Source organism: Stigmatopora argus, chromosome 2 (assembly GCF_051989625.1).
Source record: "Stigmatopora argus isolate UIUO_Sarg chromosome 2, RoL_Sarg_1.0, whole genome shotgun sequence".
Classification (NCBI taxonomy): Eukaryota; Metazoa; Chordata; class Actinopteri; order Syngnathiformes; family Syngnathidae; genus Stigmatopora; species Stigmatopora argus.
This window is the reverse complement of record NC_135388.1, coordinates 17,684,327-17,700,587: the sequence shown is the minus strand read 5'-3', so window position 1 is coordinate 17,700,587 and position 16,261 is coordinate 17,684,327. Positions and strand designations below refer to the sequence as shown.

The following is a 16,261-nucleotide window of genomic DNA, read 5'->3' as shown; positions in this document are numbered from 1 at the left end:
TCTGTGTGTCACTCAGACCCTGCTGGCGGCCCAGTCATTGCAAGATGGCACTGAAGTGCGTTTGCCAAACTTTTCCAATGTAGCTTTGGTCGCTTGTTCCACCTCTACCTGAAGCATTTGCGTTTCCTGCGTTTTCACACATTAGTTTGGAAAAAATATCCTTCATCCATATAAGTCAATATTAACTTTTTCCAGAGGAGCAAGTAATTTGAGCCGACATTGAGCATCCAGACTAAATGTCAAATTAGCAAATTATATCGGTCTTGATTTGTCTTGTGGTGAGCTTAAACATTGCACATTTTTTGTTTCACAAATCTCCCATTATTGATCTGCAACAGAATTAATTAAATTCCTCTGTAGCATTGCCACATACCTTTGTCCACACAAGAAGGAAATGGTCCACTAATTCCCTTTTGTCATTTGTCCACAAAATTTATGATAGTTTTCCTTTTCTTGGTAAATATGTTTTCAAGTTCAAAGCGGATTTCAACAAAGTGGCCCCTTCTCATAGATAACCCAATGAAACTGGATCTGTGAAAAAGGGCAAGCACTGTGGGTGTTGCACAACTTGCATGCCTTTTGCTCAATGAGAATCTCACTGGGATATTTCCCTCAGTGGGGGCATTTTAAAAAGGGCTTGCCATAGCAGTTCCAGCTGAGGGCAGTACAGTAGGTCAACTGCCGATAGAGTTACAACCTCTCTTTTGTGGAGGTGTTGGACAAATTAGACCACAGAACTGTTTTCACAGTCAAACAGGGACAGCTGGATCTCTCAATTGTCTAAAACCTATCATTAACTTGTTTTTAGCGGACATATGAATGACGGTAGAAGAACCCTTAATAATGAGCGATCTCAAATTTTCATAAGCTTTAGAGCACTCAAAGGGCCTTTTCAAAGCTCACCCTAATAAAGTGGTTGTTCCAAGCTCTTTGGATGCAACTGTCTTTAAGAAATGAGATTAAATGCTCCATGTGCTGGAGAAAAAATGGATGGGTACTAACTAGTAATAAGCAAATGAAACCCTCTGAAGTGTTAAGGCTTTGTCTTTTGGTATCAAAGGTGATTTGAAGCTTTGGGGCTTCACTGAGAGAAGGAGCAGTATTCTGGTAAAATGTAATTACAGCAGCTGCTTCATAAATTGACCAAAGTACTCACACAAAACATAGTTTTGAACCAGAAAAGTACATAACAAAATACATGTGTAAATATTGTACTGAACCTATCGTGTTTCTTCTGTCTCTTTTTTGTAAAGTTGAATAATTAGATATCAAACAAAAGCCCCTTGTTAATTACTGGATTTCATCCTTCTAAAATAAATATATTCACGCTTTTACACGTTAAGCTATACAACCACGTAAAACGCATGTCATAATTTGAGCATGTATAGTAGAGATCGACCAGGCAAGGCAAAGTGATCTTTTTCACCCATATATTAAGAAATATATTGAGGATTCTTACAACTTACATGTTGATGTATGTTGCATAACCACCAATGTACAATTCAACTTAATTTGTATAGCGTTGCATTTATATGCGTGCTTGAGAGTTAACACACCAGCGCTGTGAGAGAAAGCTGTGTTTGGCTGTGTGTGGGGTGGGGTGGTGGTCTCTGAGTTCGGAGTGAGGGAATCTATTACATTACCAACAATCCACGCAGAATTGAACCAAAGTCGCGGCAAGTCACTTGATATGTTCAAGATAAAAGATCCCTTAACAAGCAGCTGTGGCAGGTCTTTTATGCTAGGCGTGACTGTCAATTGAGCATGCAACAGTAGGCAGGAGAAAGAGAAGCATGGCTGCATCTGAACGGGAATAACCCGGTTTTAAATTAATTTCCCCATATCCTCCTGACTATCAGCGATTGGATGCACTGGGTGGGAGATATTTAGGTTTACAAATGTCCTCTACAGTGGACAAAATTGAACTACTGGTAGTCAGAAGGTTTTCAGACGCTCCGTTTATAAAAATAAAAAAAATAAAAAAATACCAATATTCGTCAAATAGCCAAATATTGGCGCCGGTAATCGTTGGACCTGTATAATTTCTAGTCATTATTCTCACATGCATACATGACTTTTTTGTAAAGATGTGTAAACAATATCAGCTACTGTATTTTTAAATTCTAAAGAACCCCCATGTTAATTCTAAAATTCCGTAGCTATCGTGATCGAGCAAAAACTGTCACATTAATGACGTTATAAGCATTGTTGGGATTAAAGGAGTGTCATTAGTCACGAAACTGCTGTCAATGATACAAGCCAAGACATTTTCATTCAAAACAGAAGAACACAAGCTTTTGAGCTTCAGTTTTGTTTGCGCATTACGACTCTACGGAGGTTCCAGTGGGGCAAATAAGTATTTAGTCAACCACCAATTGTGCAAGTTCTCCTACTTGAAAAGATTAGAGAGGCCTGTAATTGTCAACATGGGTAAACCTCAACCATGAGAGACAGAATTTGGGAAAAAAAGCAAATCACATTGTTTGATTTTTAAAGAATTTATTTCCAAATTAAGGTGGAAAATAAGTATTTGGTCACCTAGCAAGCAAGATTTCTGGCTGTCAAAGGTCTTAACTTCTTCTAACCATCACCATATCCTAAAGGACTTAACACGTTGACATCAAAACATAACAACATAATTAACAATAATTAACAGTGAATTGAATAAATACATATTTTACAAATAAAAATAATGATAAATGCAATTATGGACTCACTGTTGACACCTGCAGTGTCTAACAGGGTGATGTGATTTGAGGGCCTGACAATACTCAGGCATGACAGTACGAGTGAAAGTGGTGATAAAGCATCATTAAACATTGTCCGATTTGGAAAAAATAAGTGGTTTTCTTTTTTTGGAGCATTTATATCACCTAGCCATGCAGCCATATCTTTTTCTGAAGAGTAACTGAACGTGTTGTGGTGACTTGGCCTGACTTCGGCACAGGCAGCGTGGTTTCAGTTCCCACTGACAGTGACATTTCAATTCCTGTTAAGCCTTGTTTTGTTTTGGTATATGCCCATGTGTCTGCTTCTGTTGTCTAGAAGAATTCCCTGTAGAATGTAATGTGGCCGTTATTTTCATTTCCAACCTTAGTTGTATGCTCCTATCAAGAAGTCTTTGCAAAGCTGAAGAGGGTTATCTGTGTACGTTGACGCCTTCTGCCTGTATAGTCTGTGATTAGCAAGTTCTCTTTGCACATTCTGTTTTCTAATAATAAATACAATTAGTTATAAAGCCATGCTTTGTCAAAAGAACATTTAAATAATTGTCTACTGTCAAGTTAGAGACAGTTTTAACATGGAATCTTTTTTTCAACTTGCAGCCTCCACCTTTTAGATTGAACGTTACACAATCTTTAAGTATGGAAAGACAGTTTTAAAAGCAGAAACTAGACCATGTGGGTTGGGTTTGCGTCCTTCGATGTTAAGATGTCATTTGAAGTTGTAGAGATAATCAGTTTTTTAAATTCTTGGTTGTGAAAAAAACATGTAATAATCACATGACAGGCTTCTTTTGCTAAAACCAAGGCATGACTTTGGTTTTGGTGTAAGTGTACATACCCACTTATTTTTATCCTCATCTTAAATATGATTTGATTTATGTTGCAGTTACGCTGCTCAGATGTGTCTTCAGCACTCATCATGCAGTCAGCGTGTAGGAAGTTTACGATTGTGACAGTTTAAGAATTTGTGGGGGAAAAAACACAAAAAAACCAAAGCTACAAATCAGTCTCACATCCAACTGTATGGACAGAGCCGTGAACTACTTTGGACCTTTAGGAAAGTTATCATACTTTAATGTTTCAAATTACACAAGGAAATTGGTATCTTAAAATGACCACACATCTTAATGTAAAGGTGTTTTTTTAACATTGTAATTATTTACCAAGAACCAAAACTGCAAATGACTCTTGCACTATGTGATAAACTAAACTGCAAATCTCTCTTGCACTCTGTGATAAACTAATTGCCACCTGAACCTAATTAATGGTTACGCTTATGCTACGTATGGCATAAATGGCTTGAATAAAGCATTCAGGATAACTGGTGTTGAGTTACAGACATGATTTTAAAATTATAGCTCACTCATACGCAGAGAATTTAAAGAAATCGTTGTTGTGAGAAGCAAGGCTTAGAACCAAGATTAAATGCCTGGAAACCTTGACTCTGCAAAGATGTTGCCATGCGAGCTAAGAGAATACACCAGAAAACCATTGTAAGTTAACAGTTTATCGTTACATCTATAATGACAAGTTATAAATCTATCAAGCAAAGTGAAAGTATTGTCAGCATCACCATCAGACAAACACCTCTGAGATGACTGACACAAATCATGTGCTGTAGTTTAACAAATCCCCCTTTCGATTTGGTTTTAGAAATCATCATCTCGTCTCCTCCAGGCTAAAGAATAAAATGACCTTCCTGATTGTGTTTAGCTCAAAGTTAAAAAGCAAACACCTGATCTGGTATAGGTCAGTGTTAGTGGCCATGGCATGGGTAATTTGCTGATCAGTGAAGGCACTTTTAATGCTAAGAGGTACAGGCTTGGAGCAACACATGCTCCCACCCTAGCCATTTCTTTTTCAGGAACTCTCCTGCTTATTTCAGCAAGGTAATGCCAAGCCACATTCTCCACATATTAGAACAGTGTGGCTTTGTAGTAAAAGATAATGAGTGCCACACAACTACTTGTCTCATCTGAAGTAATCTTGCGCAACTGTTATGAAGCAAGAATGAGGAAGAATTTAATTCAGCAGATCTAATGCATTCTGTTTAAGACTCAGATTTCCCGTTCCTATCACTTGTATAATCATAATGACGATTACAGCTGCTGTTTCGATTTCAGTTTTGTTGTGCTACTTGCCTAGTGAGAATGGGTTCTGCTCATACATGGTTTAACAAATTATTGCCAACATATAAGTCTTAAACTTGGGATTTGTGAGAAACTCTTAATATTGCATTTAAATAAAATGGTTCACTCAACTCTTAAATATTCAACTAATATTCAGGGTTTAAAAGGCCACATTATCTAAATGGTATGTACCAGGATCTGTCTATTATTCATTTGAAATATTTTAAGCATAATTAAGTCTGTACTTTGGACAACAAAGGGGTATCGTTGACATAAGCTCTTTTATCTTATCATTATCTTTTAAAGACAGGTTTTGTAAGATTACCAGTATCAACATCGGTTGAAAAAGCACAGCCCATAAACAATTTGGGAGTTCATCAGTAACGGCACTAACGGCAGTCAGTACCTTATGAAAAAAGCCACTCTTTCTGTGCAATGGGGACACCTTGGCTGTCATAGCAGGATTTAGGCTTCATTTCACATAGTTGTCATGGTAACGGTAGGAAGTGATTTAGAAGAAAGAGTCTGTCACAACAATGTGTAGCATCATAGGGATTTGCACAGTGATCATCCAGAATTTCTGTCATGTGTGAAAACAGTCTTTTGTAACCAATGAAATGCTAGGTTCAATATTTTTGTGTGACTGGTTTGACTATATTGAATTGTGTTCTTCTTTTCAGAGCAAAATGTGGCCAAATGGAGCAGGAACGATTAGACCGTGAAGATTCTTTAACCCCAGCCCCTGAGTCCCAACCGTCCGTGATAGCGTTGGACCTTACTGAGGCAATCCTGGGCCGTTGGCACTAAAATGTCCCTAAGTGGTGGCACTGCAGGCGGGAAAGGTGTGGACTCTAATGCGGTGGACACTTACGACAGCGGGGATGAATGGGATATTGGTGTTGGAAATCTGATTATTGACCTCGACGCTGACTTAGAAAAAGACAAACTTGAGATGTCTGGCACCAAGGACGGCATGGCGGCACCACCCAATGCAGTAGCAGCATTGCCTGACAACATCAGGTTTGTTAGTCCAGTGTCTGGCACTCAAGGCAAAGAAAGCAAATCCAAATACAAGCGCAGTAAAAACTCTAAAGACAATAGTAGCAAAGCTTCAACTGGAGATGGTGGGAAAAAGGAAACTGCAGGACGGACTCAAGGCGAGCCAACAGGGACTGCAGTGAGTGCAGTGGTTGCAGGCAACAATTTGACCTCTGGGAAGAACATAGAAAAAGCAGGCAAAACCTCCAGGGGTGCTCTGAGTGGGAAAAAGGACAAAGAAGGCGCGACAGGCAAAAGTAAAAAGGACAAAACAGAGGGAGCAGCAGTTGTTCCCATTGCTGCGGTGGAGAATGAGGTTGCGTCCCAAGTCCAAGTTACTCTGGGAAACTGTCGTAATACTCCCTCTGAAGGCACACAATCTACAGATTTAGTAGAAGCGAATCAAATTGGGAATATTGCTCTTGAAACTGTTGGGATATTACCAGCATTAACCACAAAACCTGATCCAGAGGAGATTGAAAATGCTAATTCTGAATGCAAGACCTTGAAGAAAGTGAAAAATGAAAAGGTATGTTTTTTTAATTGATTAATGTAATATGTTTTTCCTTTAATGGAAGTAGTTCTTTGTCAAATGTAGTTTTATTGCTCCATTACAGTTTGTTTCAGTTTGATTTCAAATTTGTGGAATTGGGGTCTTTTGGTGGGAAATTGTCATTTAATATGCCATAAGAATTCAGAATTTAGGAGTTTGACGTCAGGTTGCTGTATTGTTTAGTGCAGGGATGGCCAAACCGGTCCTCGAGGGCCGCTGTGGGTGCAGGTTTTTGTTCCAACCGATCCAGCACAGACATTTTGACCAATGAGATTTCTGAAGAAAACAAGAAGCACCTGACTGCAATCCACTGATTGCACTTGTAGGACACCCGATTGGTGAAAAGGTGTCATCTTGATGGGTTGGAATGAAAACCCGCACCCACTGCGGCCCTTTGTGGAATAGTTTGGACACCCCTGGTTTAGTGGGTTGACTAAACACTTTAACATGGTAAATTAAATATAAGTGGGTTTCAAATTCATTCATAATATACTACTTTTGTAGACCTAGCAAACATTTGCTGCAACTTAGTAAAATTTTCTTTGGGTCTGATTAAGATTAGTATTGTGCAGATACATGTAATTAGTCTAGGATTGGGGGTATTTACAAATTACACTTCTGAGAAGGATGAAAGTATTATCACACAGTATCAACACGATTGTTTTCCATTATTTGCCTTTACCTACAGAAAAATATCCTCAGCATCCTGCTTCTTGGCATTATCTTTAGGAGAATCAATATGTATCTTTTTGTAGTTTTTAAATATGTATTTACAGAACTGAAAAGTCGAGGGTATCCTGACACAAGAGCTGCATTAAGCAGAGAGTTAACACATTACATCTTGTTTTAACTCTGGTAACAATTTGGACGCTGTCACATTGTGATACTCGAACAACATAATGATCTGTGTACCTATTCAGTCATACTTATCTTGTTCACTCATGGAGCTGATCTATCACTATCTCTATTGTATGCCTCCAAGCACCCTTTTCATGCTCTCACAATTTAGAAGACAGAAGAGAAGGGCGGTGCTGAGGACAGTTTTTGTCTGTCATCGTGTTCCATTCTTAATCCCACAAGCTCTAGCTATGCCTGTCGGAGCAGTCAGTCTGTGGGGGAGGGAGCTTGTGTAAAGCAAGCCTTCCTCGTTTCCCTGCTGCTCTAAACCTAGCAGGGGGGATGGTGTGGAAAGAAGCCTATTTGATTCCTTAAATCCTGGACACCTTGCCTTGAATTGTTTGTTGTTCAAGGACATTTGAGGAAGATTGTCTCAATGCCTAGATGAATTTGATAGGAAACCATTAACGCCGGTCCTCATCCACTGGTGCTCAATTGAAAAATTGGGCTCTATATCCAATTACCCAAGGCGATTGATATGAAGGCTTAGCTTCATATGACATGCCACACCATTGATTCCAGAATAGGTTAGGTAAATATTTCCTGTTAAAAAGGGATGAAAATAATATAATAGCAAATTTATGTGCGTGTTATTTGTCTTCCCTGATAATGTCCATTTTAAGAAAAGTGGGTCGGCAGTTCGATTCCCACTCCGACTTCCCGCTGTCAAATTTTCCTTTGCCAAGACATTGAATCCAAAATTGTTCACTGTGGCACGGCAGAAACTCTACCTACTCAATTTGTGTATGAGTATATAAAAAAGTTTGACCAATCAGGTTTCTTTACTGGGAGTACCTGACTGCCATCAACTGATTTTGCTTGTAAGACACAAGATTAGCAAAAATATGTCCTCTTGATCCAATGGAATGAAACCCTGCACCAACTGTGGCCCTTTGTATTCTGCAGTTTGCTACAAGTCCCTTCTAATGTTGTGCAATTTTAATAGATATATTCAGTTGTTCCTTGATACAATGCTGTATCTACCTGGTGCAGCTTTGCTGTTTCGCTGATTTATTTTTTATGTTTGGGGGGGGGGGATTTTGCATGCTTTTTCAGAGTGCTGCAAGTGTTGTCAATTGTTCCTGCAAGTTCCATGTGCGTGGAAGTGTGATGTGCGCATGTGTGATAGTGACAGAAAGAGTGAGCGAGTGGGAGCACACGCCATGTGGCAGGTTTTCACACTAGTGGCAAACCAGTGTGAGGGGGTCTCGCTGCAGTGCAAAATACAATAGTAAGAGAGATGAGGTGTCAAGGAAGGACGTATCATGAAACATGGTTGAACCCAAACGTAGAAAAGCAGGCAAAGACTGGGAGTAGAGTGCACTAACAAAAACTTTAATACGAGGCAATGTTCCCCCAAAAAATAACAAAGACTTCAAAATCAAACCTGATGGGAAGGACTTGGGCAAACGAGGATCACAGGACTTGAGCATGACAAACGCAGACGATCCGACAAGGACTGACAAACAGGGTTTAAATAGACAGACATGGTTTGACGAGACAATCAGAAACACCTGGGTCACACAAGAGGCAGCAAGCAGGAGATACACCAGGTAAATTCAATGGGCAATCACAGGGACAGGTCACACTGAGGAAAAACACAACAAAACCAATCCCTAACAAGTTGTATCCTCTAGTCCCAAGCACAAATGATTTTTTTTAACACAAAAACGAACACATTTTATCAGATCAAGGAGTAAGGAGATTATAGCAAGTGTGAAAAGGGATCTACTAGTTTTTGTGGCAATAAGGAGAGTTCAATGTCATACCTGAACTACAGTTTCTCTCAAAGTACTTGGAGCTGCCATTTAGGATTTGCAGGGAGAGATTTGAAAGACTCCTGGATCCAAGAGGAAAGAGCAGCGGGGAGAAGCGTCTTTAGAGTCACATTCGACTAAGGTCAAAAAAGCTTACCGAGGAAATGAAAATTGAACATTTTCATGGAGGTCCGTCTTGGTGCTTTCACTTCATGAAACGGAACATCAATACATCCGGGCAAGAGCTACGGTGGCACAGAAGCTTTCGAAACACTACAAAGAACAGATGACAGCCTTCCGTAGTTCTGTAGTTCCAGCTTTCTCCAAAGCTGGCATCAAGTTCTCGGAATACCCCTGTGACAACTCTGACAGTGAGATGGAGCATAACATGTTGGACGACGAACTCGCCCACTTGGCCGAACTCTTCATATCAGACACACAAGATGAGGAGTTTGATGGTTTTGTGGATGTTTAGCTGCTTTAACTTCTATCAACGTGAGTCTCTTTTTACTTCAATAAAGCACAATCATACTTGTTTTTGATTGGTATCATTGGAAAGCTCTGAATGTCCTCTATACAGCACAAAATGAGTTAATGTGATTGGATGCACTGGGTGGGAGATATTTAGGTTTACAAATGTCCTCTACAGAAAACAAATTTGAACTACTGGTAGTCAAGAGGATATTCCACTTGATCGGTTTATTTTACAGCTGAGCGATTACCATATATTGCATCAGTATTTTATTTTCTAATCTCATCATGCTCACATTTGAAAGACTTGAGTGACAAACCTATTTGCCAATCAGCGTCAAGCTTTATGTTTCCAGGCTTTGGTGGTCAATCAGAGATGGTAATGGGACACAAGTTTATCTGCGCGGCACTAGCAGCTAAAAAGAACTAGCATGCCGCAAGAACTAGCACGCTGCAACAGCGGTGACAGGCACTGCTGTTCTTCAGTCATTGCGCTCTAGACAGAACAACTATGTAACAGATCACTCTCTACACTTCAGCCCGCATGTACTGAGTCAGCAGATGGGTTGTTGGAAAAGCTGTTAGATATGTGATCAATATACACAGAAAATAAATTGGATTAAATACTTGAAAGTCCCTCGCATGACTTGTCAGGTACTGGCGATGTGGTGTGCTTTGTTTTCAGCGTCATTATTTCTGGTAGGCTGATCGAACACTCTAAATTCCCCCTAGGTATGAGTGCGAGCGTGAATGGTTGTCCATCTCCTTGTGCCCTGCAATTGGCCCTGACTGTTGCCCATATTTGGTTGGGATAGGCTCCAGCAACCCCCTTGTGAGGATAAGCGGTTCGGAAAATTAATGAATGAATGAATATACTATGTATATATTATGTGTTTATATGCATATGTAATAAAAGTATACCCTTGTAATAATCCTGAGTGATGCTTTGAAGCATCAGCGGTGTAAAGCTACATTGTGCCCCACCCCAGTGCGTCCTTGTCACATTGGATTTGTGAACCTTCACGTATTCTAGCTAATTTGTGTAAGTCTGTTGTAAAAGTAATGTCTTCTTTCATTGAGAATCCTGGTTTTATGCTTTTAAAATTATTCATTTGCTGTTCCGCTTATCCTCTAAAGGGTTGCAGAATTTAAGAATATGAAATTTATAACTCAAATCGCAATTGCAGTACAGTGGTACCTCGACATGCGAGCTGCCCGACATACGAGCAATTCAAGATACGAGTAAAATTTCGGGCAAATATTTATCTTGAGATACGAGACAAATTTTGATATACGAGCAGACAGCGGACGCGAGATGCTGCTCACAAGAACATCATGGGCACTGTCTCTCTCCCCGCAACTCCCTCGTGTAATGTCTCTGGTCGCAACTCCCTCTTTGTAATGTCTCTGCGAGCACTGGGCAGAGCGTTGCATTTTTTCAGTATTTTTTTCCCCCGTTAGTGATTGCAAATCTCGGGCGAGGCGATCGCTAATACGAGAGTTATATATACTACTCGTTGGCAAGTGGTCGTGCGTTATCCTATTGTGAGGACTATTTGAAATGAATGTTAAACTGTTGTTGAATTTGGTGTCTAGTACCATTAACGCCAGCCAATGAGCTAAGTCACTGGGATTCATCATTAAATGGGAATGGACCCCAAGCTGCTTGCTTCAATAGCACCACTAGACCACCAAAAATACATACATCATGGACAATGAATGATACTCTTGGCCATCAGCGGTTTCAGTAAAAAAAACTAAATGAACATCACTGCATTGATCATTGATGATGCGCATGATGCAAATCACCGTTGCTGCAAATTGTTCATTCGAGACATACCAGGTGGCTGCTTTTTCAGATGTGCAAGAAAGGCATTTGACAGTAAAGGAGGCAGTTTTGAGAGAAAAATACAGCATAAAATTAAGCGACCACACTACCTTTTTCGATTAGTTGTCAACAGATTTGGTCAAAATGTCATGCAAGTTCAATTTTGCCTTGCAACATTGCAGTTTGATGAATAAACAATATGTTACTAATGATATCTCTATTTTTTCATTTTCTTTAAGTTAATATTTCAACACCAATGCTAATGTTGCCATTAGAATTAGACATGAAAATGATACAATGTCCTTGTGAAAGTAGAGCTTCCTGCTTCAGACTTGGTAGCTTTCCTAGCCTTGGCTGCCGTAGTATGACAGCCTTGACACATGGCATTAAATTCCTCATGCCTACCGCTGATATTTCTGACATTTGTTCGTCAGTTCACAAATCTCACCAACAACGCATAAAATGGTTCAGTATCTTTCTGTTTTGAATCATCGTCTCGTTGTAAAACCCCTCCTCTTTCGAGCTACAACTATTGGACATTCTATCTCGAATCCCTTTGCAAAACATCTTGAATTCCCATAATCCATTTTCCCAATTATTATAATGAACTATTCAAACCTAGTGGTAGCAAAACACATCCTTCGTTGAGTGAATATTATGATGTTGATGTGCTATCATTTTTCCTTCCCCACATGGTATTGGGTGTTGTTCCCATACAAATGAACTTTCATCATCATCCACAAAATATTTTGCCAGTAGTTGGAAGATCCAACGGCTTTTTTCAGAAATGTTTTTTTCTTTGGTGATCATTGGCTTCCTTCCTAATGTTTTCCGATTCAACCCATTCTTGTTTAATGTTTTAGGCTTTGGAGATTTGTCAACAAAATGTTTTCATTTGCTTAGTGTTTTCTGTTAGTCTTTAACTGACTAGTGTTCTAGGCTATGCTAGAGAGGGTGAAAAGTTGACACATCTCGTTTGTGTGTGGCATGGAAACCAAAATAACAAGGAAACTTGCACAATGTGTCCCCACTTAAATAGCCACCACATAGGTAAGCCTGTCAGTTTGCCAGGCAACTACAGCATGCTGCCGTCAACTATTCATGACACTCTGAGTGACATAGATAATCACGTCTGTTCGTCTGAGTAAATATGTCTTGCACCGTAATATATTATGACACCCCCCTACAACAAAAGCAAACTCGTCCCCCCAACAACCTTTTTTGACATTGATGTCAGTATGAATCATTCATGGCGGATCCAGTACCATTTGTGCTTGTCCAAAAACACAAGCTTTTGACATTCTAAAGTATGAAACAATTCAGGCTTTTCATTTTGTCTAGATACATTTTTATAAGACTATCAGGATTAGAGGTGCTGCGATATTCAGTCAGGTCAGGTCTGCTGCAGAGTGATAGCATTTTGGAGGCCTGTCTTGGTTTTGGAGATTAATGAAAATGTATCAAAGAATTAAAAATAATAATAATACAAATTTGAGATCATTCCTTTTTTTTATTTTAATTATTATTTATTATTGGAGGGCCACTTGCCATACTCTAAATTTGTTTGGATAATAGTGGGCAATTGCAAACCAAGTCAAATGACATGTATTTTGAGTAATGTGGTCTGCATTTATAGTTTTAAATTTGTGAAGTATTCATACTCTATTGAAGGCATACCTGCTGCTTTTCAAATCCCCTTGAAGTATAATTTAAAGAAATCATTTAGTGGAAGGGGATTTGAAAATAAAATGGGAGATTCATTAGTGTACTCAGACGATTAATTTGCAATGCATACCTGTCTTGTCCTGTGCATTAATAATAATATCAATTAGTATGCCTATGCCTAGCAATCCTTTTGTCTTTGATTTGGTTGTGATAATGTAGTTTCATTGATAGTGTATGATTTGAAAGCTCCCCCAACCATTGAATCACAGATTCTGAATAAATCTCCAGTTTCTTCACACTAGTAGTATCCACTTCTGAGTGCAGCTCATTCTCCCACCTCTCATTATACATTTGTAAAGGCGTCAGGCATTCCTCAGCTGCCTTGATCTGGCACTGCCCTTGATAAATGGAGCAGCTCTCACGGAAAATTACATTGGCAGTGCTACTTTGAGAAAAGAGGAGCGGAAAGAATGGCTGCACTTTAATGAAGGAGTTTAGCCACTACGGCATTGCTGTTAATGGCAGATAGAGTGAAGAGTCTTTTACCTAGTATTTATATTTAGATATGCTTAGTATAATAATATATTTAAGTTCACTAATCTTAATAAGGGTTTACATATACTAGATGCATGTCATTTGGATTTGGAAGTTCTCAGTAAAAAAAAAAACAATTTATCTTCGTTTTTCTTATCCATTGCGACTCTGAAATGCAAGCCTCCTTACATGGTGTTGGCAGTCATTGTTTGAGATTAACGAGCAGACCAGGCACCCTATGGTTTGGGGTAATTACAAGGATAATACAAATCCTTATCAAGTGGCACCACATTGGTAATTACAATCTGTCTTAAACTAACTGTGGTCACCTTGACATTGTTGATTGTTGTCATGCACGTAAATCTAAAATGCCACTAACTGTTGAACAGCTACTGCGCAACCAACTGTTATGCTTCGACTCGTTTTTTTTTTTTTTGACAGCCAGCCTGGAAAGGCGTATTCACGAAGAGTGCTATAAAAATACCTTAAGCTTGTTCTCAATGTTGAGTTTTGTGTGTGCGCAGATGAGTTGAGTCTTGCGAAAAGGAATGATGAGTTTTGTTCATTCATGCGTGTACAATTCTGCAATACCTTAAAGTAGAGCCTATTATGGTCTTTAAATGAATAAGCTTTTTAAATGTTCTATTTTATGCTAACAAACGTGAATTTCTAATCATACCTGTAGCCAGCCTTCAAATAGCCACAGCTGCCTAATTTCAACCATGCATTGTATTGGGCCGACAAAATAAAGCTTCAACCCTATTAGACATAAGTAAATAATTACTTACGATACAGTATATGTATTAATACTATTCTTTTGTTGTTGTTGTTGTTATACCGTGTCAATGTTCCCCACTTATTTTGGCTTGAAATCTTTTTTTCGTCCGTTAATTCGGAAACATTTGCGACAGTTTCGTTGTAGATAAGTTTTCTAAACCCCAAAGACAATGGCAAGTATTTGGTCATAGCATTTAAGGTTTTCAACAGTTTAAACCGTATCATTTGTCTTTGATATTAACAGTAAGGAAATCTTTGATATTTTTTTTAAATCATAGCTGGCTTATTTGTAGATGTACATATTTGTTTGTTTGTATTAACAGAAAGCAATTACAGACCTGTCAAACAAAGCCCCTGTTATGCTTTGTCTCCCAGAAACCCTCCCTCCCTCTCGCCTAAGCTTTCCATGAAGTGTATTACTGTGTCTGGATCAGCCTGCTGAGAGTTGAGACTTGTGGGGGGAAGGGAGCAAAGGCTTGTGCAACTAATTCAGCTCATGAAAGACATGTGCAGCAAGAGCAGCTGTCTTCCATTGTTAGCCTACAGATTTCCAGTGTGCCTCATTTCTCCCCTCACTGTATGAGCAGCAAGAGTTCTGTGTAGGAAAGTATGGAGAATTAACACGTATTTATGTTATATTTTCATTTTAATGTTATTACGTTAAGGATTCCGTATTTTTTTGCAGTGGAAGTTTGTTTAAAAAAGGAGCAGAGCTGTAAAAAAACAAACAAAAGTCTGTTCATGAAAGGCTTTGAGTGATGTTTTATTTTATCAAAGACTGATCTTAAAAAAGAAGCTTATCTCTGATAGGGGCACTGTGGAATGTCTCATGTTTTCTCCAGCAGACAGATCAAATGTTTTTTTTTTCATCGTGAAATGAGGAAGACGAGAGGGTGTCTCTGGTCTGAGGGGGGATTTTGAGTGGGGGTAAGAAATTGCCTGGGGATAAATGGGCAGTGTTATGAATGGATAGACTCTTTAACCCGCTATACACTGAATAGTACTATGTCACACGCTGCTGCAGCCATGAGAGGAGCTGGCACAGAGCTCTTGGATTCCTGAGTCCTTGAGGCATGTGGTCTGATTAACAGAACAAAACCCACACAGTGGGGAGGAACAGACATGGCTTTCCCCCACTATTGGAATTTTCTACCAGCAAGGCAAGAGGTGGCTTAAATGGGGTCGTAATTTCCTATGGCTGGATTGAGGTTGGCACCCTTATATGATTACATTTACAATACATTTGATACATTTGCAGAATGTTTCTTCTATCCATTGTTTTCTTAAGATTAATACTCTTTTTCACTGCCTAAAAGAAATTTAGTCACCCTGGTAGGAAGCTATAGTTAAGAAGTTAACAAGTAAAAATAGATACAAATGCTGACACTACATTGGACCAAAAATAGTTTTGTGGTGTGTCTTTCTACTCACACAATGGCTGTAAAAGTAATGCACATACACTAAGTGGGGCCTGAACACCACAGTCTTCAGAATAATTGGACACACACACACACACACACGTATGTACAGTGGGGCAAATAAGTATTTAGTCAACCAACAATTGTGCAAGTTCTCCTACTTGAAAAGATTAGAGAGGCCTGTAATTGTCAACATGGGTAAACCTCAACCATGAGAGACAGAATGTGGGGGAAAAAACAGAAAATCACATTGTTTGATTTTTAAAGAATTTATTGCCAAAATAGAGTGGAAAATATGTGTATATATGTATGTATACATGTATGTATGTATGTGTATATATATATACATACATATACATATACACATACACATACATATACACATACATATATACATATAACTATACACATGTACATGTATACATACATATATACATATACACATACATATATACATATAACTATACA

At 38.9% G+C, this 16,261-nt stretch overlaps 1 protein-coding gene across 5 annotated transcripts in view; it reads left to right on the top strand.

Moving 5' to 3' along the window:
• Window positions 1-16,261, top strand: part of znf609b (zinc finger protein 609b) — an 86,460-nt gene that overhangs the window by 28,136 nt on the left and 42,063 nt on the right. For 4 of the 5 annotated variants that reach the window (XM_077624149.1, XM_077624128.1, XM_077624120.1 and 1 more), the window contains one exon: window positions 5,536-6,422. The exons of the other annotated variant lie outside the window; for it this stretch is intronic. In XM_077624149.1, coding sequence (XP_077480275.1) covers window positions 5,664-6,422 — 759 coding nt within the window. In that variant the 5' untranslated portion in view covers window positions 5,536-5,663. The remainder of the gene's footprint in view (window positions 1-5,535; window positions 6,423-16,261) is intronic. 5 annotated transcript variants of the gene reach the window in all.